We start from the raw sequence: 24,766 nt of genomic DNA, 5'->3' as shown, positions 1-24,766 counted from the left end.
TGTGCCATGCGCTTGTGAAGTGGCTGTTTGGTCTCTCCAATGTAGAGGTCTGGGCATTCCTCGTTGCACTGTACAGCATACACCACATTGTTAAGTCTGTGTTTTGGCGTTTTGTCTTTCGGGTGAACCAGTTTTTGTCTGAGCATGTTGCTGGGTCTGAAATGCACCGGGATGTCATGCTTGGAGAAAACTCTCCTAAGTTTTTCTGATACACCGGCTACATAGGGGATGACAATGTTGTTGCGTCTGTCCTTCTTATCCTCCCTCGCTGGTGTCTGGTCTTCTTTTCTGTGCCTCTTTGCTGACTTTAAGAACACCAATAAGAGTCCTTCCTCACTGTAAAGGTTTAAAGTTTAAACTTTTTTCACTGAAAACTGGATTTCTGCATGCAGCTTCCTACTAAGTTGAGTTGAGGTTTGGAGCTTCAGTAAATAGCACAAAAGTCATTTTCTGCTCTAACTTTGCTTTTGTTTTGTTTTTTGGTCGTGTATGTGTGTGTGTGTGCATGACAGGCGTCCGTGCTGTTTCTGCCCCCATGTGGATAAAAGTGGTAAGTGCATGAAACCTTTTCCATGTTCTTATCCTTTGAATGGACGTCTGAAATTTAAGAAAATTAGAATTACATGCTCAAAATTTACACACCAATGACATTTATTCCAAAAATAAAAACAAACAAACAAAGAAAAACATGTTTAATACTGTATAGAACGGTGGCTGGGAAGTACAAATCACATTTACAACACCAACAACAAAATAACCTTTCCGAAAACACTTTTACATAAAAGAAAACAAAAAAAATGACAACAAAATAACATTTAAGAAAACACTTTAACAAGTCCGCAACAAGTCCGTTTGTTGAAATCCCGTGTTTAGCTGCTGCTGCTTCTTCTGCCGCTAATTTAATACATTTTTTTATTTGTTTTTTTTTTTTATGTAGAAGTGCTTTCGGAAATGTTATTTTGTTGTTGATGTTGTACATGTGATTTGCACTTCCCAGCCACCGTATGTATAGTATATAAATATACACGAATAATTGGTGTATAGAAGCTTCTCTGTAAGACACCTATAATATTAGTTTAACTCAGAAAAATAAATAATAAATTATGAAACTCTTCCTTTAATTATTAAGGAAGGATGTGCAAGGATGTGTAAAACTGTACAACATGCACAATACAACCTTGAATACGTATTACCTTTTTTAAAAAAAAGAAAAAAAGACATGATAAAAGTAACTGCATTATTTGCTTATGTAATGTAAATAACGATATTCTATAATCAGTCGTTAGGATTAAAAATGAAATCAAGTAAAGTTTCCTCTTTTATTTTGATAGGTGCTTTAGTCATGTGACCGTCTTTGTCATATGACTTATTGGAAAGATCAATGGGGAAGATGTGTTGGTTAAAGATTAAGGCAAGATAAAAGAGGAGAGGCTTTCGCACGATCTTTGCTGTGTGTTTCTGTTCTGAAGAAGGAGAAATCCGAGAAGGAAGTCAAACATGGCAGCATGGCGGCTCTCTGCACTGTGGTTACTACTCTCTTGGCGTCTTCGTGTGTCCTCACCGTCAACCCTTCCCAGGTACAGTACCTGTTATTACCTGCTTATTACCGGGTTATAGCAGCATGCTGAAGCCCTGCAGTGTGTGCGGTGGAGCTGGTGACGTGTTAGCTAAGGTTGGTTAGAGTGAAATCGATTCATTAAAGGTTAAATGTTAGGCTTTTTGTTTCTTTTTCTCTAGAACTTGCATGATTTGGGGATTTCTAAGGTATAAATTATTTTTAGGTAAATGTTGCAGTTGAATAAAATAAAATAATTTCCAAAACTCGAAGCACGATCACATGTTTGTGTGTTACATGACACCTAAAGTATGCTGAAGATGCTCTTGGCTAAACTGGTTTTGCCTGTAGATACTTCTCAGTCATCCCTGACTCTCTTTTATCTGCCCTCCTCCCTGCTGTTCAGATTGACCCCCTGGTGTTTGAGGAGCAGCTCCTGTGGGTGAGTGGGTCCCAGGGCCAGGTGAATACCTACAGGATCCCGCTGCTCACCTTCACCCCCAAAGGAAGCCTGCTGGCGTTTGCAGAAGCCAGGAAGACTTCTTCTGCTGACCGTGGAGCGAAGTTCATTGCAATGCGGCGCTCCACAGACAAAGGCAAGACTCAGCTGAGTCAAACTAACAGCCTGTATACGTGCATTCGATCACAAGTCAGAGCAACACAGAGGGTCAAAACATGCAAAACTTCACTTTTAAACAAGACTGGGAAGTGGAAGCGCTGGGAAGAAAGGCAGACGTCAAAGCCAAATGCAAAAAATAATAAATAAATAAACAGATAAAGGTGTTAAAACACTTTTGCATCATTTTTGCTACATCTGTAACTTTTGTGCAAATTGTTTAGGTTTTTTTTCTGGGGGGAAAAATCACGCTGATGATGCAGAAGTCTCAAAAACTAACATAAAAGAGGTATCAAATACAATACACTGGAAATGAGCAATCAGCTAATACCTGTCGTGAGCCATGACAGCATTTATTGTCTGTAGACACGATAGCTTAAAACGTTAAGAAGGATTTGTAGAAGAGCAGCACAGTCATGATCCATTTGTCCACCCCCCTGAAAACTCTGAAAACTGTCCCTGTGTTAACCTCATGTGCGATTAAAACAATTATGGTGCAGCGCGATGCAGAGACTCACACACCTGTCTCTGATGTTTGCCCTCTCTGTGGAGACCAGTTCAGTTAAGAGACATGTGTCATTATCATTAGCATCAGTCAGTTTTTGCAGCAGATATTTGGTTTTACAAATATTTTCAAAATTATGTCACACATGTCACAGTTTTAGCCCTGGTTTGTAGAAAAAAACAGCAATACAACAGCTTGATTGCATAAATTCTCGTGATTGAGCCCCAAACATAAAACTGAAATCTTGGTTTTAAAAGGAGAAAATGCACAAAATTATTGGAAAACATAGACAAAAAAAATTCAGAGTTATAACACAACTGTTCATTGAGTAGAAAGTTAAATCATAGAACATCAAATCCGAAGTCAAATTGAACAATTTATCATCTTCCAGGAGCCACCTGGTCCCCGACCAGCTTCATCGTCGATGACGGGATGAAGCCGGACGGCCTGAACTTAGGCTCCGTTGTGGTGGACGAGGAAGTGGGCTCAGTGATTCTGATCTACGACGTGTGTTTCTACCTCGACCACTGCAGCCCACCCAGCATCATGATGGTGGAGAGCCTGGACGACGGCCTCAGCTGGACCCCGCCCAGAAACCTCTCGGTTACGCTCGGGGTGAAGAACTTCATTCCCGGGCCGGGCCTCGGCCTCCAGGTGAGAGAGTGTCATGTGACAGTGAAGTGAGTGAACTTCTCAAGATGTAAAATGATTTCAATGACCTTTAAGCCGGATTCATTTTTATTTAGATCATGTGAATCTTGACAGCTCAGTATTCCCATGAAAGTCATAAAGTAAGATTTTACTGCGTGGCTTTCCACCTCTGTAATTATGCATAATTTTGCACGTGTGTGCAAACTTAGTGCACTGGTTTGGCAGCATGAATCTTTTATTGTCAGTGAAAAGAGTGTTTTTTGTGCATTAGAAGCACCAAGGCCCTTATTGAATATGCTGATGGATCAGATCGTTGATCTTGATCAGTTTTCTGTGTGGAAGGAGAGCTGTCCTGCACTGCTTTATTATCTCTGTGTAGAAACACTTTCATGTGTGCAAAAAGCTGCATTGCTGTGAATTTAGCAGCTAGCTTTAACAAAAGGAACTGATGAGCCTGGAGGTTAAGTGATGGAACAGTTTGGAGCTGGTTCTCGATTCCTGTCTCTTTTTTTTATTCTGTCCAAATTAAAGAAGTGAGAGCAGAGATCCTCATAGCTTCAAGCTCAGACAGAAAATGGTCAGTATAGCACCTGAAAGTGCAACAGTTTGGCACAACAGGGTTTAAATCCCTCATGGAGCGCCAGTTCATTAAAATGAACTTAGTGTTATAAACTGAGCTGCCTGGTTTTGTTTTTGATGCCATATCACAGCCTCTCTCAGGCGCGTTGTTCGTCTTTTCTTGTTGAGGTCAAATGATCCACCATGTAAAAGTGCCGACATGTATTCAGCCTCGGCGTCACAAGCTGAAACTCACCGACCATGTGCACGCCTGACCTCGTGATGCCACGTGTATCATATTCCATACAAGCTATTCTCAGTTTCTGAGACCTCAACATTGTCATAGACAGATTAGTTTTTCCTGAAAACGCAGAATCAGTTACACAAAAATGCCTGATGTTGCAAGAATTGTCACGGTTCTGGGTCATTGTGACCCAGCGTTTTCAGTTCTCTGAGATTTTTGTATTATGTCGAGTTCATTTGTGATTTATTTCTATGGTTCCTAGGTTTTGATCCCTTGCCCCTCATGTTTCTCTGTGCCCCCTCTGTTCTGTGTTTAGTTTTCTCTGCCCGTGTGTTCCCTCTGTGTAAAGTCCATGTTTCTTGGTCTGTGTCTTCGCATGTGTGAGTTTCCTGTTTTATTCTGAAGGTCTCTGTCTCATATGAGTGTTTTCAGCTTTACGTCTGTGTAAAGTTTATTCCTCCGAGTCTAGATTATCTTTTGTTCCGTTTTGCCATTCTCTCCTTGTGTTTTATTTTACAATAAACCTCCTTCGTATCTCAGCGAGTGCCTGCTCTTGGGTCCTCATTTATTTCCCCACACGGTTAGCCATGACAAGAATGATGCAAATTTAAACTCATATATGCAAACTGATATTTTTTCTTTAAAAAAAAAAACCTTTTCTGGTAAAGATTTAATAGTTCACAGGTGATCAACAGGTGTTACTGCTGTTATTGTAAAAAAAAAACAACAACAACTATATTTGCTGTTTATACTTTTTAAGATATATTTTGTGGCTTGTTAGTTTTTATTCTAGAAAGGACAGAAGAAAGAAACCAGCAAAGCTATGGGAAAAATTCAAACCTGGGCCTAAGGAATAACCATATGGCATATGGTTTACCTGCTGTACCAGCGCCCAGTTTGAACTCGAGTGTTTTTATTGCTCCAATTCAGAGGGAATAAAAAAAAATCTACCTCTTATTTTGCTGCTTTTTTGCTCTACTTAAAATTTAAGTGACCTGTATCTCTAAAGCAGATAGATTTGGAATAGATTTTGATGACTTTAAACAATTTTCACAGTTAAAGCATAATAAAAAAAGACTTAAAAACTGAAACAAGAACCTAAACAAGGAACCAATACTTGAGGTTGCAGGAGAGCACAAAAACAACAACATGCATAACAATAACCCCCAGATTCATTCAGTCATTACTTTGCAGTTTAAAGCCTCGGTAAACCCAAAAGGTTTGCTTTTTAAATAAAAACCTTTAGGTGTTTAGTGATCTACTCAGATGTAATACTATGCACTGATAAGAATTATAACAGAGGTAACGATGCTGACTCTGATCACCATCTTTCTTCCTGTTTTGTCTGCTTTGGACTACAGAAACGCTTCAATCCTGCAAAGGGGAGGTTGGTGGTTTGCGGTCACGGGACGCTGAGCGGCGACGGTGTTTTCTGCATCCTGAGCGACGACCACGGGGAAACCTGGTACAACGGTGCGGCGCTGAAAAGTATCCCCTACAACCAGAAGAAGAAACCACAAGACTTTAACCCTGATGAGTGCCAGGTAAGAGGTATCCAGGAAAATGTGTCACTGGGATTAAAAATGTCTTTTTTTGACAGTGATCCAACAGACACACAGCTACCACACAGCACAAACAAGTAAACACTATGATGATGTAAAATAACATATAAAGAATAAAAAAAGGTTAAGTTTTAAATTGATTTCAGTGTGACTTTAAGAGAAACCACATTTACCAAAGCAGTATTTTCACATTCCTATAAAACTGGATGAAACTTCCACATAGTTACCTGCTTTGCCAGTTTCAGTTCCATCTGTAGATTCTATGAACTGGCATCATAGTAAAAGAGAAGTTCATAAAATGTGATATCACTAAAGCTAGGTCTGTGCAGTGACACACACAAGCATTAACAGCTTCTTTTTACTCCTTTCAGTTGTAGTCTTTTCTCTCCCGTCTCTTCTTCTCCAGCCGATTGAGTTGACTGACGGCACCATTGCCATCAACGTGCGGAACGAGAACAGATACCACTGTCAGTGTCGCATTGTGGTGCACAGCTATGATGGAGGGTTGACCCTGCCTTTGGAGGGCCTGATCTTTGACGAGGCACTGGTGGATCCTGTAGTGGCAGCTGGAACTCTGCAAAAAGAGGGCGTGATCTACTTCACCAACCCCTGCAACGAGGAAAAGAGTGAGACGCGTTAAACTCTAGTAAACAAAGCACTTTAATTCTGTAGAAGCACAGTTTCTAGTTTTGTACGCAGTACTTTTGTTTATTTTAAGTAAAGATATAGTTACACTGATCTCTCGTCATACGAAATGTTCAGCTTTCACACAGTTTTTTATACTCTTGTCTCTGTATGATGTCAAAGAGAGCAGTTAGCTCAAGTTAGCTCAAAGGACAGAAAGGGAGGTAAAATGTCTTGTTTCTAATAGTAGATGAACTGAAGGGCTGCACAAAGGCCCAAATAAAATAAAGAACGATTGTTTTGATGAGTAAATCTCTTCCAGAGTTTAATAATCAAAATATGGAGCCAATAATGAGGATAAGTCCTCTTCCAGTGAACATACACTGTTCAAAAACACTAATGGAGCACAATCTTGAAGAATGTCAGTAGACTCATTTTGTAGTGCTCTGGCAGTTGCACAAAGGAGCAGAGACTGGTTCTGCTGCTGGGGTGATGCCCTTCTACGTCCCTGCCTAGCTCCTCATGTAACCTCCCCTGTCTCCTGGTATCTCCTCCACACTCTTGAGACTGTACTGGGTGGCACAGCAAACCTTCTTGTGGCACATATGGATGTGTCACTGAACTATCTGTGCAACCAGAGTACCAATAGTGAGAAGGACACTAACACAGAGCAACACTACAGAAAAATCAGCAAGGATGGATAAGGCGAGAGCAATGGTCTTTGCAAAAGTACTCCCTTTTTTGGTAGTTTGTCTCCTCGTTGCCTCTCATGTTGTCACTTTAATTTGCACCAAAGCAGCTGAAATAGATTCACGATGGTTTATGCTCTCTAAGTGGAGAGATTGATATACGATGATCGAGGATTCCCTTAATGCTTTTTTAAATTGAACTGAAAACTCTCTTTAAGATTTATGTTATAAAGTTGGGTGATTGAATAAATAACCTCATAATCTCCCTCAGGAGTGAACCTAACCTTGAAATGGTCGCTGACAAACGGCAAATCTTGGGAGAAGGAAGCCATGCAGATATGGGCGGGACCGAGCGGCTACTCCTGCATCACTTCACTGGACAGCGGTTCTGCAGAGGACCGCAAGTACATCTTTGTCATCTACGAGAAAGGCCACAATCAGTATTTCGAGACTGTCTCGTTCGCCAAGATCCACCTGTATAGTGGCCATTAAAGCAGACGAGAAGGTAGGTAGAAAAGGTCAGAAAATATTATTAAATCCTTTACTTAAACATCCAAAAGTTCATGAAGTACATCTAATGTGTCCTTGCACTTAGATAAGTAAAGCACGTACATGGCTATTTGCACAAAAATAAATATAACCTTTTAAAATGTTCCAGTGAAATCAGAGAGCGCACTTGGAGTATTTAAAGTTCAATGTGAACAAGAGGAACAGCTGATGTTAAAATGTCCTGTGACCTGTTGTTGTAATTAAATGTTTAAATGTAATCAAAGAGCAGAGGTAAGCAGGCAGCGTTTGCAAGAGAACCCTCGAAATAAACATAAATGTTGCTTTCTTCTGTTAACTGAGGATGATCGTGCGACTTTTCACGTAAGATGCACTGTGCAAAAATTAGTAAGAGAAGAAAATTACGCTTGATACATGGCAGCACGCTGCGATGATCAAAATCAAGACGCTTCGGGTGGAAGAAGAAGCATCCATTTAAACTATATCACCCCAACATGCAGAGACAAAGTTGTGGATGAGAAGCCGGATTTACGTCTGTTCATTTGTTGTCTTATGCAGAACAGTGTGAACTGTCTAACAATATTTACACCTGTTTTCTTTCTCAGATTGAAACACTGCAAGAAAACTAAGAGGGTTTTTTAATCCATCGAATTTCTCAGGAACGCAAAGAGACTTTAAAACTAATTTCATGATGTCCAAAAAATGGAGAGACAAGGATCTGCACAATGAATGTCATGCTATTTTTGATTAAAAATCTTTTTTCTATTTTTTTTTTCTATCCTTTACATTTTCCAAAGCTGATTTATGTCACAAGTCTTATGTGTGTTTTGGTAAATAGCTGCAGAGCCACAATATTCTGACAGACTCCTGACCTCACACAGGAATGACGAAGCAAGAGATGCTGAAAAAACTACCACCCTTTCTTTTCTGAGCTACCTTACTGATATATCATTGAAATGACGGTAAAACTGACACAGTCATAGACATCTGGCTTCAACCAGTCCACGACGCATGCACAGTGTGGCCAAAATCTAGAGCTGCATAGAGACGTCAAACTCATTTAAATCGTGGGCCTGACCAGTGAAGCCCCCTTTTCTGTCGCTGTAAAGAATTTTAACTGCACATTTAATTCCTGAGATCTTCTAATATAAGAAAAAGAAGACCAATTTCAACAGTACGTAAATAATAGAAAAGGTTCTGGTTGCTCATTGGCCAGACTGTCAGGTAATTTTTAAACAGAAAGTTGAATGGCCATCGGGGAGGTCTTTACTAGTGTTAAAGTTGTGAAAATGCAGTTAAAAGTCCACAATTTATGCGCACCTTCACGTTTTCCAAAGCTGCTCAGCGGGCCAAATGGAGTCTGTGCATGTCTGATTCTAGCCCCCGGACCTTATCTTTGACACCCCTGGTGTAGTCACATAAGTGAACTTCTTAAATATACAAGATGCCTCAAATTCTGAAATCAGTTCTGCTCTTAGAAAACTGATGTAAAATATTAAATTCAGGTACCTGTGTGATCGAATGTGTGAAAAAAACAAGGTACTTAATGTAACCAAAGGAACTATATTTAGATTTTTATAGAAAATGCTGCATTTTTTTTACCTGTGGGTTTTAAATGTCCAGTTGAGTCCATTAGATCTGCTGTAATAATAATAATAATAATAATAATAATAATAATAATAATAATAATAATGATAGTTTCCTTGTGTACTGTAATTGCATTTATGCAACACTTTTCTGGTCTTACTGACCACTCAGCACTTTAAACTACAAGTCGAGTACATTAAATGTGCGGTAGCTGATTTTCTTCCTTGTAATGAAATTGTTCTTGTTTCTGTTTCTATGATGGAAAAATGTCACTTTATGTTTTTCTCTGAGTGCCTGTTTGATATAAATATGGCTGTAATGTAGGAAAGAATTTCCTTTTTTCAGTTTTAAATTGTAAAATGTTTATTACTTTTATTTTCCAACATACTTCTGTTTTTATTGTTTATTCAGGGATTTAGTTGGGATTTGAAAACAGGGGGATTTTTGCAGAGGATCTTCCCTAATCAGCTGTACAGCAAATCAACAAATAAACTGTTTCATGAAGTTGTGCATGTGAAGTTGGATCTTTTAAATATTATTTTAAATAAAATCTTCTTTTTCCTTTCTGCATTTTTCTGCATCATTTTTGCAAAGTGAGTTTTTAATCTGAGTGGTTTACATTTACCTGTGTGTGTTTGTGTGTGAATGACGTAATAAAACTGTGTTTGTATGTAAGGAGAATATGTTGTCGTTTTAGTTATCTATTGTAAATGTCCTGTTGGGTTAAGGATGGCTACTATTTATAGAATAAATAAACGATCCTGATCATTGCAAGCACAGAAAAAAAGTCATAGATGTACAATTTAACCCTTAAAATATGCTGTTTATTGGCCAGCCACACAGGGAAATGCATCCATATGACATTGTATTATGCAGAATATATAAATTTTATGTTTATATTGAGTGGAAGGAGGGTCATTAGTGCCCACTGAGCTGAGGTTTGCAGCTTCACTAGTTAAATGTAAAGGATTGTTTTCTGCAGCTGATTTGAGTTTTTTGGTCTGTGGTTCTGTGGTGTGTATGTGCACGATTTCATGATTATCTCTGTACAGCACACTTTAGATTGGCTGATGTCTGTGCTGTTTTCATGATATTCTGCCACAGTTTGGATAAAAGTAGTAAGTGCATCCATTCTGCTGTATTGTGAATAGAGACATGATAATTTAGTGCATAAGTAAATTTGAATTAGATGCACATATTTACACACGGACGGTATTTCCGGTATTTCCGGATGTATATCCGAGAAAAAAACTGAGCCAAGACGATATAGATGTAAGTCCTGCTGATCCATCAGCTACATTAATAATTAATTAAAAATGTCACAACACGTGTAATATTATGTATTTGTAATTTTATACATATATTTACACCACTTGCAAACAGGCTTTCTTGTAGACTCAATAAAATATAGCAATTAAAGTGAAAAGTAATATTTGCAAAATAGTCCAAATAAAAAATAATAATTATAATAATACATTTCTAATAGTTAATAAAGGACTATAGAAAACATGTCAGGTTAAATACGATTAGAAATTACATAAAATCCGAAGTAGGCAACGAGTGACGTTAGTCATGTGACTCCCACCTTGGGTCATATGACTCACAGCGGCAGGCTTTTCGGTATATGAAGTAGAGGAGAGAGTTTTATCCCTACTACTCTTTTTGTTTCTGTTTTTGCAGACTTATTTCGACACTTTCTTTCCTCACTCGCTTCTTTGTGTCTGCCGGAGTGAAGAAGAAGAAGAAGGAGTTACGAGAAAGAGCCAACATGGCAGCAGGAAGCCGGCTCGCTGCTCTTTGGCTACAGCTCTTTGTTGTGGTGCCTTGCTGTGTTTGTAACGTCAGCCCTCAGCAGGTACAGTAGCCCGCAATTATCTGCTTAGTATCTCTTCATAACAGCATGCTAAGTGCTCGGCATGAATTTCTGAGCAATAATGTGACAGCGGATGTCTGTGCTGAAACTACAACTTTAGAAGATGGACTACAAACATGCACTTTACTTTCATTCAGGTCATATAACGCGCAACCATATAACAATAAGAATATATAAAAGAAAAATAATATTATATATTTCCTGCTTCAGAGATAAAACAGTGCAAAGACGTTCAATGACTGTAGTAAAATCATCATCCATCACTTATCTAGTTTAGCGCGGTTGTTTTCTGGGTGGAGAGTAATCTAAAGGCAAGCAACCCAACAGTGGATATAACCAGGGGTTAAAGTGGGATTTGGCAGTTGGGGGAACTTGAAGTTTTCTGTGTTTGTGCAGTAGTTTAGTTTCTTTGTGGCCTATTGCCCCGCATTTCTTAGGGTTATTGCTCTTCGCGGATTCAGCCTGCTGCTGAATACAAACTGCAACTAACAAACTAAATGTGGGACAAACAGATAGTTTGTGTGGGACAAAGTGAGACACGTTAACAATGCTGGGATTAAAGCAGATATATTACATTTGAATGAAACTTTCCCAACTCTCTTGCTAAGTAAACACCATAAGAAGTTTGTTCTTGTGGCCTCATGAGATAGTCTGTATATACTTTTGTATTCTCTGTTATTTCACTGTTATTTGGGCTGCTGCTCTCTCTGGTAACAGACCATTTTTAGCCAGTTATGACACACACACGTACTGTATCACTTTGAACCATTTCCTGTTGTGTGACACTTTAAAGTCACACTAACAAAAAAAAGACAGTAACTCTGTTTCTCAAAATATACTGCTGCTTCATTTTCTCTATGGTAGTTTCCATCATATTTAAAAGCCTTTTTGTCCTATTGGTGAGTTGTAACTTTGACTGATGGGCATAGCGTTAGACAGGATAACCTTCACATGCATTGGGAGTCTGCAGGAGTCTCTGTGGGCTATGATTACAGATGACATTGTGATCTGTAGTAAGAGTACTAAGCATGTGGAAGAGACTCTGGAGAGGTGCAGGCATGCTCTGGAGAGAAGAATTAAACTGTCACTAGACCTGCTATGACGTATGGTTTGAAGACTTATGTGCTGACAAAACGACAGGAGGTGCAGCTGAAGATGTTAACATTTTTGTTCAAAATGACCAGGATTAGAAATGAGCACATCAGAGGGAGAGCTCAGGTTTAGAGACCTGCCAAACCAGCATGTCGACAAGGGAGCCCAGAGAGCAGGTTCACAAATGAGGTGAAGCAGGACATGCATAGGGTTGGTGTGGCAGAGGGAGTTGCTAAGGATAGGGTGAGATGGAGGCAGATATGAAATGCTGAGCTGTTGTGACCCCTGAAAGAACAAGTTTCTACAGTACTGATGTTACATGAACCGTCATTGCTGCTTTTAAACCTTAAAGCTAGGGTAAAGGTGGAATTTGGTAAGTGTTACTAAAGAAAGGCTTACATTCGTATTGATTGTTCCTACCAAAACCCTTCTAGAAGCAACATGTGTCACTTAGTCATATGCATATGGACATTTATTTTAATGCATTATCAAAATTAACTCTAATTTCAGCTGAGTGTATTATTGCATGGTCAGAACTTTATGTCGAATCCTATGAAAAAACTTAAAACCATAATTCCCACATAAATGTCTGCTGTCTATCTGTCTTATGGCTTTGTTGACCTGCATTAGTGCAACATGCAGCTGTAAACCATACAACACAGTATACACTTTTAATAACATGTTAGAACTATCAGAGGATAGTCTTCAGATATTAAGTAATCAGATAACTTCAGCTGCACATCCTGTACAGATCCACTGCCTGATTTTAAAATCTGGCATGCACTAAGACGTGGTATGTAAGCTTTAAATTTCCAGTTTATCTGTTACAGTCTTTACCCTTCAAAATAATCTCTCATCTTCTCCTGACCTGTCTATCAGTGTGAAATCATATTCACTTTTGTGCTCCTGGAAAATACTGCAGCTCTACCCTTAGCTAACAGATGTATTAATATTCAAACTGCACAGAAACAGTTTGTGTTTTTGGTGATAGAAGTTGAGATGTTTGAAATGTTGAATTTAACTTACTTGACATATTAAAAAAACAGAAGGAGGAAGCGCCTCGCTTCAATGGAGTTGGTGCACGACAGGGCCATGTGATGACTTTAATTGCCTTCATAGTCATAGCTGAAAGGACTGTCAGGCTGCACCACATGAAAAATGAACTGATTTAGACTATTCTGTACCAGATTACCTATCAGGTTGAATTATTCATTTATTTTAGGTGCCAGGATGCCACTTTAGACCCTTGATAATGGTTTCTAGTGGCTGAAGGACACAAAATCGCTTCCTTAAAGGAAAAGCAAGATCACCTGATTTTCTTTTCATTTCCTGAACTCAAAGACAGATCACATGTTTGTCTGTTACATGCAGTGTTGGGACTAACGCGTTATTAAGTAACGCGTTACAGTAACTACGTTATTATTGTGGTAACGAGCACGGTAACTAGTTATTTTGCCAAAACCGGGAACGCGTTACTCGTTACTGGGATTTAGATAGGCTCGTTATTCGTTACTTCGTGTGGTGGCTATCGCGGAGCTTCCACAGATTCAATAACATTAGCAAGTGGTGGAAGCCAGCAGGTGGATGAAGGAAAAGGGAGGCAAGAGGAGAGACCCGAAGCGGCCGCTGGTCCGAGAGTGTCAGGTGAACTGAACTTCAGGTAAGAAGTTATAACCTGTAGTCCATCTGGGTCAGATATGAACCAAGTTTAGGTGGAGTTTATTTTCGTTATGCTGACTTTTTCGTACTGCGTGCTAGCTAGCATGACGGAGTTTCTATACAGCTGGGTGGGTGCTATGTTACTGATGTTGAACTTTATTTTGTTCATAAGGTTAATTATTAGAGTTGCCAACCGTCCCGTAAAAAAACGGAACCGTCTCGTATTCAGAGAAAATATTGCGCGTTTCGTATTGAGGTGAAAAGGAACACAGTTTGTCCCGGACTTCAGCTAGAATGGAAAAAGACACAAAGCTGGAGTTTTTCTGCGTCTTTACGCTGTCAGCTGCCTCTTCTTCTCTCATTCTCTCCCCCTGCCTCTCCTGTTGCTACTTCAATCATGAAACTGATCAATGATCAGCTGATTGGCTTTTCTCTCTTGTTTATTTATCGCCCACTTTGCGCCAGAAAGAGGAAACCAGCGGATGTCGCGGTAAACAACAGCAGCACTTTTAAGCTTGATCAGCTGTTGTTAGAATTTATTTAATATTAATTTCTAGTATCAGCTGATGTTTGCTGGAGCCACAGCTGTAAAGCTGCTGGTCATGATATCGGTTTGGTTATGTGGTGAGAGGGAAACATGAAGATGAAACCAGGAGATGTCCTTACTGAATCATCAGAGCTGTGATGGAGAAACAGGTTTACCTTTTAGTTAACATGAATGAGTTGAAGGGAAGTTATGAACTGTTTCTGAGAGACAAATAACACCAGGATCCTTTTCTAAGTAGCTGACAGCTGGTAACTGTGCAGGGGCGGATCTAGCAAAGTGTTGCCAGGGGTCCATGTAGGGCATTAAAAGGGAAAGGGGAGCACAAGGAAATACTTTCTTATTCTCATTTAAAATGTCTCACTTTTAAAAAAAATAATTATCTGAGTCTTACAACAAACAATTGATAGATTGATACATATATACCATCAGAGCTGTGTACATCACTGTCACAACAGTGTTTATTTTCATTCAAAGGCTTTATGATTTTTGCTATAATGGTGGGCTGGTCTCTAGTCAAAATGCCCAGGACGATTTTTTTGTCCCAGTCCAGCTCTGTATGCAGCTCATCTGTAGTCTGGTGTTACCTACATCTTCCTATTCAGAAGGCAGAATTTCCGAGTTCTGAGTACAATCGAAAGCACCACGACTGCAGTTTTTGTGTTGGATGTAAAAAGCAGGCTAGGATAGAATCAGGTGTGGGATTTCTCTCGTGGAAATGTGCACATTATTTTTTCCTTTCTATTGGTAGGTGGCACAGTGCACTTGTGGCAAGTAAGCAAGCTAGAAGACTGGCAATCTTGCTGGGTATCCAGTTACGGAAGCAACACATTAACAAGAGAATTCTGAGTAAAACCAAAGTTACTTTCCCTAGTAACTAGTTACTCTGAAAGTAACGAGTAACTTGAAGTAACTGAGTTACTTTTGATAGAAGTAACTAGTAATGTAACTAAGTTACTAATTTAAAGTAACTTACCCAACACTGGTTACATGACACCTGAAGCATGCTGAAGATGCTCCTGCCTACAGATAATTCACAAATATCTCTTCCCTCTGTTTTACCTGCCCTTCTCCCCGCTGTTCAGATCGACCCCCTGGTGTTTGAGGAGCAGCTGCTGTGGGTGAGCGGAGCCCAGGGTCAGGTAAACACTTACAGGATCCCGCTGCTCACCTTCACCCCCAAAGGAAGCCTGCTGGCGTTTGCAGAAGCCAGGAAGTCTTCTTCTTCTGACATTGGAGCGAAATTCTTTGCTTTGCGGCGCTCCACCGACAAAGGCAAGACCACTGCAAGAGATAGACAGTCACACAAAACTTACACAGTGTGTCAGAAAGCAGTCACATGGGCGCAAATGAGGAGAGTTTATCGCTTCTGAATGAATGTCTGGGTGTGTATGTCATCGTTAGCATCAACCATAATTGATATTCTGAGTAGATGTTTGGTTTTATTTATATTTACCAATTTTTTTTTTTTAACATTTCATACCTTGAAACTGGATCAACGAGTTCTACACAGTGTTCAGAACAGACTGATGATATAAATTCTGCTGACTGAGCCTTGAAATAAAAGTAAAAATCACGAAAGCACAAAAAACAGGTCACGTTTTCTCTGCTTCATCTCCTCCTCTTCCTCTATCATCTCTCTAGGAGCCACCTGGTCCCCGACCACCTTTATTATCGATGACGGGGCGGCGCCGGATGGCATAAACCTGGGCTCTGTTGTGGTGGACGAGGAAGTGGGCTCAGTGATTCTGATCTACTCAGTGTGCTTCCACCACTACCACTGTAGCCCGGCCAGCATCATGATGGTGGAGAGCCGGGATGACGGCCTCAGCTGGACCCCGCCCAGAAACCTCTCGGTTACGCTCGGCGTGAAGAACTTCGCTCCCGGGCCGGGCCTCGGCCTCCAGGTGAGAGAACAAGACATGTGACACTGAAGTGAGAGAACTTTTCAAGCTGTAAAATGAGCTAAAATGTAAGTGAAACGACCTTTAAGCTGGATTTATTTTTATTGTGATCATGAGCTCCTGGGTGCTCAGCAATTCCCATCACAGAGTCACGATTCAAGATGTTAAAGTGAGATTTTCCAGGTAGATTTCTCTTGGTTCCTGTTCCTGAAATCTTGCTCCATGCATCTGTTTTCCACCTCTGTAATTATGCTCTGAAGAGGTTTAGGTGTAATGTGCAAAAACTAATTTGCATTAAATTAGCATTAAGAATATTCTTTTGATGCTTAGCAAAAAGAGTGATTGTGTGTTCATGCATTAGAAGCCACAAGCCTTTTATTGATTCTACTTATAGACTACATTCTTTATCAATCTGACTCCCTATCAGTTTTCTGTATTTGCCTTGACCAGCTTTATCATCTCAAAGTCTGAACACTGCAGAGGAGACAAAAGGCTTTCATGTGACCCGGGTACAAAAGCTGCACTGGTTTGAGTTTGACATCAGAGTTTTGCAATGTGCAGCTGTCATAAAAACAGGCCAGCTTTAATAAAAAGGAAAAAAAAGTCATGAGCTCGGAAGATAAAGGATTACGGTGGATTGCACTGGTTCGTGATTGCTGTTTCTTTTATTATTCTGTCCAGATTAGAGAAACGACACCTGGCTTCGTTCTTGTTTCAGTTCAGACAAAAAGTGGTCAGTAGTAGCAGCTGAAACTATATAAACCTCTCACAGAGTGTTAGTTTATTAAAATGGACTCAGAATCAGATGCAAACGGAGCTTGTTGCATTTGATGCACAGTATGTCTTAGTTGTGGTCTAACGATTGTACTTGAGTATTTTTCAGTTACCTGTAATTGTAATCAAAATACCTCACACTGACATGACTTCCTTAAATACTTTCATTAATCCTAAACAGGGAAGCGATACTTAAATCAGACATAAATAAGAAAGGCATCAGTGGAAGACAAAGTGAACATGTTGGGATGTTTGTGTCTTTACTAAATGTCTAAATATACTACGAATCATCTCAGTGGCTGAGCAGTTGGGATCCTAAGTGTGAAACCCTTACGTGTAGCATAAATTCGTAACCATGAATGCTCCCTAAAACTATAATGGGGTTTCCAGAACAATGACAAGTATAAAAATGAAATGTCATTTTTTCCCTTGCATGCCTCTGAGAGGTCAGAGTAAGGCTGTCGATGATGAAAGGGTCCTAACTGTGTGAAGTGAAGTGAGCTGGAAGTGCTGAAGTATTATTTCGTTAAGCAGAGGATACACTGGTCTACCTTTTATGAAATAAAAATAGATAATAGAATCCCAATTAATGCCGTAACCTGCTGATATGTTTTGAAACTCCACTGAAACATTATGTTAAGTGCGAGGTGAACTAACGCTGCTGTAATAAAATCTGCTTCTTATGATGTTGTTGCCTTCCCTAGAACATGCAGATTCATTTTTATTTTATTTTATTTTATTATGAGCTACAGTCATGTGAAAAACTAAGTACACTCTGTGATTCAGTAGCTCGTAGCACCACTGTTTGACTTTATGACTCAATGACTGTAAGGTGCTCAGGTCCTGTGGCTAGGTGCTCCAGCGCCGTGCCTGACAGCTGGTATGAGGTGTTTGTGCTGATATGCTGTGTTTGGTTGTCAGGTGGTGCTGTGCACGATGAACAAACAGCTCCGCTTTGGCCTCGTCTGTCCAAAGGAAACCTAAGCCGTGCTTTCATGTTCTTTTTAGAGAAGACAGGCTTTCTCCTTGTAACCCTTCCAAACAAGCTGTGCTTGTTCAGTCTTTTTCTAAATGAACATTAACTGTAACATTTAATTTGCTAGCTGAGGCCTGCTGAGTCTGAGATGTAGCTCTCAGGGATTTTTATCCAGCTTCTTCCAGCATTTAACCATCTGACCTTGGGGTGAATTCGCTGGGACGTCCACTCCTGGGAAGATCAGCAGCTGTCCTGAATGTTTTCCACTTTTGAGTCAACTTCAAATTGTTTGGAAACCCAGACTGATGGGCAGCAGCAGTTGCTCCTCTGAGATCATCGCTGGTGTTAACACACACGTGAATGCTCCAGACAAGCAAACCTCTGCTTGTATAGAGGTGCTCAGCTCACACACAGGAATATTAAAGCTGGTTTATAAAAGAAAAAGTTAGAGCATAATGTAAGGCACTGCAAGTGTAAAAGCACCGATATTCAGTAAATGAACCTCTTTGTTTTTGTGTGAGCTATATTTATACTTGCCTTTCTAATATGGACTTTATTCAACTGAATTTAACCAGATGCATAGCTTTATTTTCAGCTTTGAATGCATTTAATCCACACAGTAATGTCTGCAGCTGCTTGTTTCTCTCCACAGTCTATATCAATCTTTAAGAGCTGTTATGGTTGTGGATATTACACCTTTTTAATCAGTAATATGACACGAAACAGTATCTGTAAAAAGAAAAAAATTATTTGCACACAGCTCACTCATTTAATTCCTCTTCTCTTTGTTTTCTCTCTGACTTCTCAGCTCACCAACCGTGTTTAAACATTAAAAAAATACTAAATGAGGATAACCAACAGCTGCATCCCTGAACTGTTTTTTGTTTGTGTCTTTTGGACTACAGAAGCGCTTCAATCCTGAAAAGGGGAGGTTGGTGGTTTGCGGTCACGGGACGCTGGAGGGCGACGGTGTTTTCTGCATCCTGAGCGACGACCATGGACAAACCTGGTACAACGGCGCAGCGCTGAAAAGCATCCCCTACAACCAGAAGAAGAAAGCGCAGGACTTCAACCCTGATGAGTGCCAAGTATGTTTGCTGGTGCCGTCAGTCAGTTAGAGTTTACAGTCAGAGCCATTAGTATTTGAACAGTTACAGTTTTTTGTCATTTCCACAATTAAATTACCTTTATTGTCGACATTAGCGGAAAATTGTCTTTGGTTCACCATGCTGCAGATCAATTCATAATCAATCCATAATAAAAATACTGGTAATTATTCAAACAATAATAACTACATACATTCATACAAATGATCCCATGCACACTTTTTTTCTACCTAGTGGCATCAGAATAAAGAGGACGTTCTCAGACAGCAACAACAGAACGGGCGTTTTTAAGACGCCAGTGTGATACAGATTATCTAATGAGGTTTGTTGTCAACCAACAGCAGTTCTGACAATGCTGCCCAGTTTGTTTCTATCTGCCACACTCAGGTTACCATCCCAGATAGAGATATTGAAGCTGACATACACCAAAAAATAAAAATGTTTTTGTTGACTCCAAAACTTTTTAACTTCCTAATAAATAAAAAAAATCTCTGACTAGCTTTCTTGTTGATGACATCAATATTTTCCATAAATCATACTTCCCATAAATCTTGTCATCTTCTCCTCAGTAACGTGTTCTCAGATGCTTGAAGCTTTTACTGACTTAAACAGACTGACCAGAAAGTGAAAAACCTGTTTTTTGAGCCTGTGTAATTCAAGGCGTTTCCCTTTGTCAGCATTAATCAGCAAATAACAAGATTTACACCAATCCTCAAATCTACATACCTGAGCAAAATAATCAGACTTAAAATTCCCATTAAAGAAACCAACAAACATCAGCAAATGTTAAACATTTTCACATTCCATATCCTGTATTTGCATATCATTTATATAAACATAACAGTGGTGATCAAACATCATTCAGCTTTAGATTACTCTGTTTGTATCCTTAGAGACTGAAGAGATTGAGATTGCAACGGCTGTGAGTCATCAAGTGAAAGTTAACTAGCCAACCGCTGTAACTGCCTGACATACAGAGAAGCTGGGTTCAGCTGTGGCTCACCAGTCAGCCTGTAATTTAACATTGTGCCTGAGTGAGCTTCTGGGTTTTTTTTTTACACATAAATATCCAGACCACCAAGGAAAAGGACAAAACAGACTTGGTGAAAGCGGGATAAAGTCATCGTGGTTTTGTGGAAGTAAGAACGTTTCCTCAAGCAGGACAGTTGCTGGTGCCTTCTGTGCTCACAGCTTCACAGTTTGTTTGCCTCAAAGTTCAGTTTTGAATCAATAATTGTTCCAAGATGTTTATCAGACTCAAGACGTTACACCACCTGGCCCTTTATAGCTGTGACCTGTTGTGTGTGAGCACATTTCCTAAAATCAGACCAATCAATGATTAACATCTTTTGACATTTTTTAACTGAAGAGAGGACTCAACGTGCCATTTAACAGAATCATGAGGCTGGCTTCCTGCAGCTGACTAACAATAACAGAGTCATCTGCATACTTTAGCACAGTGCTGTTTTCATACCTACTCTAGCACATGTTTGTGTACAGGTCAGCAGGTCAGGTCAGAAGGCCATGTGCTTTTACTCGTTCCAAAGACATAATGCAAACTCTGAGATGATAGAGCTTTCTGATGATAGAGAATTGTGGAAGGATTTATCATCGCACATCAGGTGATCTCCTTCACTTACTTGCTTTATAAATAAAGTGGTACAGGATAAATAATACCAGAGTTTCACTACACTACTACAATGGATTTAAAAGTGCAGGCTTTCAGCTTAATTCACGATTACAAAACGATTAACTGTTTATAAATTATGGCCCTTTTTATGCACAGTCCCCCATTTCAGACGCTCAAACACGATAGGAAAAATTAACATAAGGATTGTTTTTAATGCTTTTAATAACGACTCCTTGAAGTGAAGGACATCACCGAATGTTGCATTTCCTCCTTTAATATGCTCTGTCAGGCCTTTACTGCAGATGGTTTCCTTCCTTGCAGCTTGTTTGAGGCTCTTTCTACATTCGCTTTTCTATTTAATAACTGAAGCGCGTGCTGTGTTGGGTTGGATCAGGTGACTCGCTTGGCCTATGAGGAATATCCAGTTTCTTGTGAAATTCTTGAGTGTCGTTTGCAGTTTGCTTCTGTCAGCAGTCACATCATCAATAAACACTGGTGACTCTGTTTCATTGGCAGCCGTAAATTTCCATGTCATAATATTGTTTCCATCATGTTTGACACATGATGTGGTTTGCTTTGGATCATGAACAGTTCCTTTCTTTCTCCATTCTGTATCTTCCCATCATTCTGGTATCCGTTAATCTTGGTTTAATTTCTTCAACCAATATATTCCAAACCTGTGGAGGCTCTATTAGTTGTTTTTATGGAAAAGTATAATTTGGTCTTCTTGTTCTTGAGTGTAACTAATGATTTGAATCTTCTGATAGACCTACATTAAACAGCCACTTCTCTCTCTCTCTTTTTTTTTTTTTGTCTTTGGAAATGTTTATGTGGAGTTTTAAAATGACTTTGTTTTGCTTGCACTACAGAAAATTATCAAGTGGTTCTTGGGGAAAAGTCACACTTGTAGCAGCAAAAAGAAAGTTTGGTGGTTATTAAGTTAAAGGGAAGTTAGCATTAGTTTATTTAGTGACATTACGAGGAAGCGTGAATGCTCATAGTGCACTGTTGTGAAGTGTGGTTCTGCCGTCTAGTGGACAGAAAGTTGTTGTTTTTGTCTTTAACTTCAGTGTAGATTCTAACATTTATTTTATTCAGTGCAGTTATATGAAGGCATCCGTATTACAATTGTAATTATAATCTTTCACCTTTAATACACTCTCTTCTCCGTCTGGCCTTCTGCAGCCGATTGAGTTGACTGACGGGACCATCGCCATCAACGTCCGGAACCAGAACAACTACCACTGCCGGTGCCGCATTGTGGTGCACAGCTATGATGGAGGGTTGACCCTGCCCTTAGAAGGCCTGATTTTTGACGAGGCACTGGTGGATCCTGTAGTGGCAGCCGGAGCTCTGCAAAAAGAGGGCGTGATCTACTTCACCAACCCCTCCAATGAGCAAAAGAGTAAGAAACACGAGCACTAAGCTTTTTCATCTCTGTGTAAGACTAGCAAAAAGTTAGTTTTGTGTATTAAGAATGTTACTCTTTATGTATTCTGTATGCCATTCTAGTGAGAAATGCTAATATGAAACATGGTGATCTCTGCTCCCGTTTCTACTCTTGGCTCATATCAGTTGCATTAGTTATAATTATTAAATATTCGTGTCCTGTTACCCCAAAACTGTCCACCCAGTTAGTTCCTGAGTAAATTTAGTATTTACTAATACATTTAATTTAATATTTGGTTACTTTGGCCACTTTTAGTGTTTTCCTTTACGGCACAATAACTACTTTATATTCTTATGGAATCCAATGATAATTACGTTTATTTCAGCTCCCCTAACTTATCTGGTTTGTTTTTACTGTAGCTCTATAAATCATGGCAACTTTCCACTTTTTTATGAACTGTATTCACATATGAGCTAAAGTACAAGCTCAGTAAAGCTTCATCAAAAAGTGACTTATTTCGGTTTCAATTTGAACTGAAAGTAAACACAGAAATCTGATGCTACGCAGTGATCCATGCACGCCAGATTGAGGCAAACTTTCTGGCAGAAAATGATACCATGATGCAATGCTGTAATCAGATAGATTGACCTTGTTTCCCTGAATCTTTGCAGTACAGGTGGAAACTGCTTAACCAGCACAAAACACAGAGTCTCACTGATGAGAAAAAACCCAGGTTGAAATGATCCTGATTAAGTTGAGTGGATAAATAAGTGATGCTTTATCTCCTTCAGGAGTGAATCTAACCCTGAAATGGTCGCTGACAAACGGCACGTCTTGGGAGAACAAAGCTGTCCAGATATGGGCGGGTCCGAGCGGCTACTCCAGTATGACATCACTGGACAGCGGCTCTGTAGAAGACCGCAAGTACATCTTTGTCATCTACGAGAAGGGCCAGAAAGACTATTTCGAGACCGTCTCGTTCACCAAGATCCACCTGTATGGTGGTCGTTAAGAGCACACGAGGACGTAGGTAGAGCAAAGTCAGACATGAACTATGGTGCAAACTAAACATAAATAATTTATCTGCTTTGTCTTTCAGATTTAAACACTTAAGGGAAAAAAGAAAACTGGAAGAGGGTTTTTTTTTTAATCCATCACCTTTCTCAGGAAGATAAACAGACTCATGCTAGGATATCACGAAAATGGAGAAAGAAGAATCTGCACGCACACATTTTGTGATTACGCCATCAAAAAATATTTTTCTTTCATTTAATCCTTCTGTCCTTTACATTTTTCAAAGGTGGTTTAAATCACGTGTTTGTAACCCTTTAATTTTATTTGCCAAGTAACTGCACAGCTGCAAAATTCAGGCAGAGAAATATGTCAAAGCAGGAAATGCTGAAGATTGTTTTACAGACGGGGTACATAGTTTACAAAAAGCTGATTGTTAAGTATTTTGTAAACCTAATTGTTTTGGGACAGAAAAAAAACTAATGTTTGAGTGTGTGAAAGTGAAAATTACTTTTGAACCACTATAGATGCAACAGTTTTTTCTTTTACTATCATAAAGTTTGCTGTGAATTCATGCTGATTGAAATCAGTTCTACCTTTAGAAAACTTGTAATTGTGTAAAATAATGGCCTAAAAAAGCAAAACCTTTTTTAAAAGATATATATTTTCACTTATAAATTCTCTTTAATTGTTTCTTTGAGGTTTAAATAATTGTTTCATATACATGTGTGGAAGAATGTGTGAATGAAAAGGTGCCTAACATAACCCAAAATGTCTTTGTTTGTATTTATGGAGCGGAAGCTGAGTTATTTTATTTGTGTATTTTAAATGTCAAATTATGACCAAATGTCTTTGGTCTGTAGTTGCTTGGCGGATAAATGAATCTGTGATGTAATGGATTTTCCTTCTTGTCACATTGTCCTTGTTTTTATGGATTTGATTGTGGAAAACGCACTTTTTATGTCTGAAATGAAAATAAAAGGGAGGGACTGATTTAAACCACAGTTGAAGGCAAAAAATGTCACTTCATGTTTTTCTCTATATGTCTTTCTGATACAACTCTAATATAAGGGAAAAAACTCCTTTTTTTCAGTTTTAAGTTGTAAAATATTTACTGCTTTTATTTTGAAACTTACTTTACATTAGAATGAAAATCAGTGTGCTGAGTTTTCTAAAAGAAAGAACATTTAGTTGGGATATGAATATGAAAATATATTCAATGATCAGCTGTTAGGCATATCAACAGGTTAACATATTTTGCATTTTAATAGAATGTAGTTTAAAAAATAGATTAATTATGAATCGCCTTTTGAAAGTCACAATTGAGTCATGAGGTAAAAAAAATATGTTGCAAATGTCACGCCAACGTCAATTTTTCTGACATGTTTTTGTTTACGCTTGGAAAAAGTCAACTCAAATACACATATAGGTCTTTATTTCATACACTTATAGTCAATATTCATGCAAATTAGTGCATATATGGAAAATTAAATCATAACATTTTATAAAACTTACAAAAAAAAGACATCTCAGTGTAAGTAATCAGCTGCAGACTTTTACTGGCAATCTTTTTGTTTTAAAAAAATAAGTGGCTCCATAGGCATGACTGGAATTTCACACTGCAAATTATCTATCCATCTATAGTACAACCAAAAGTCTGGAGCCAGTCCTCATTTCTTTATGTAGTCTTCAGGAATGGCTTTCCAGTC

At 39.0% G+C, this 24,766-nt stretch overlaps 2 protein-coding genes across 2 annotated transcripts; both read left to right on the top strand.

Moving 5' to 3' along the window:
- Positions 1-1,339: 1,339 nt before the first annotated feature.
- Positions 1,340-9,664, top strand: LOC146363207 (sialidase-1-like). Its single transcript, XM_084920002.1, has 7 exons — positions 1,340-1,577; positions 1,962-2,151; positions 3,068-3,330; positions 5,491-5,673; positions 6,098-6,317; positions 7,276-7,509; positions 8,117-9,664. Exons 1-6 carry the CDS (start codon positions 1,506-1,508, stop codon positions 7,494-7,496), a joined length of 1,149 nt encoding a protein of 382 aa, XP_084776128.1. The 5' UTR covers positions 1,340-1,505; the 3' UTR covers positions 7,497-7,509; positions 8,117-9,664.
- Positions 9,665-10,677: 1,013 nt separating this feature from the next.
- Positions 10,678-24,061, top strand: neu1 (neuraminidase 1). The gene is made up of 7 exons (XM_084918708.1): positions 10,678-10,953; positions 15,352-15,541; positions 15,911-16,173; positions 18,826-19,008; positions 21,842-22,061; positions 22,838-23,072; positions 23,146-24,061. The coding sequence occupies exons 1-6, from the start codon at positions 10,867-10,869 to the stop codon at positions 23,056-23,058; spliced, it is 1,164 nt and encodes a 387-aa protein (XP_084774834.1). The 5' UTR covers positions 10,678-10,866; the 3' UTR covers positions 23,059-23,072; positions 23,146-24,061.
- Positions 24,062-24,766: the final 705 nt, after the last annotated feature.

Source organism: Perissodus microlepis, chromosome 22 (genome assembly GCF_051167445.1).
Source record: "Perissodus microlepis isolate ML-2025 ecotype Zambia chromosome 22, ASM5116744v1, whole genome shotgun sequence".
NCBI classification, from domain to species: Eukaryota; Metazoa; Chordata; class Actinopteri; order Cichliformes; family Cichlidae; genus Perissodus; species Perissodus microlepis.
Note: the sequence above shows the minus strand (reverse complement) of the source record. Positions and strands in the feature narration are given on the sequence as shown.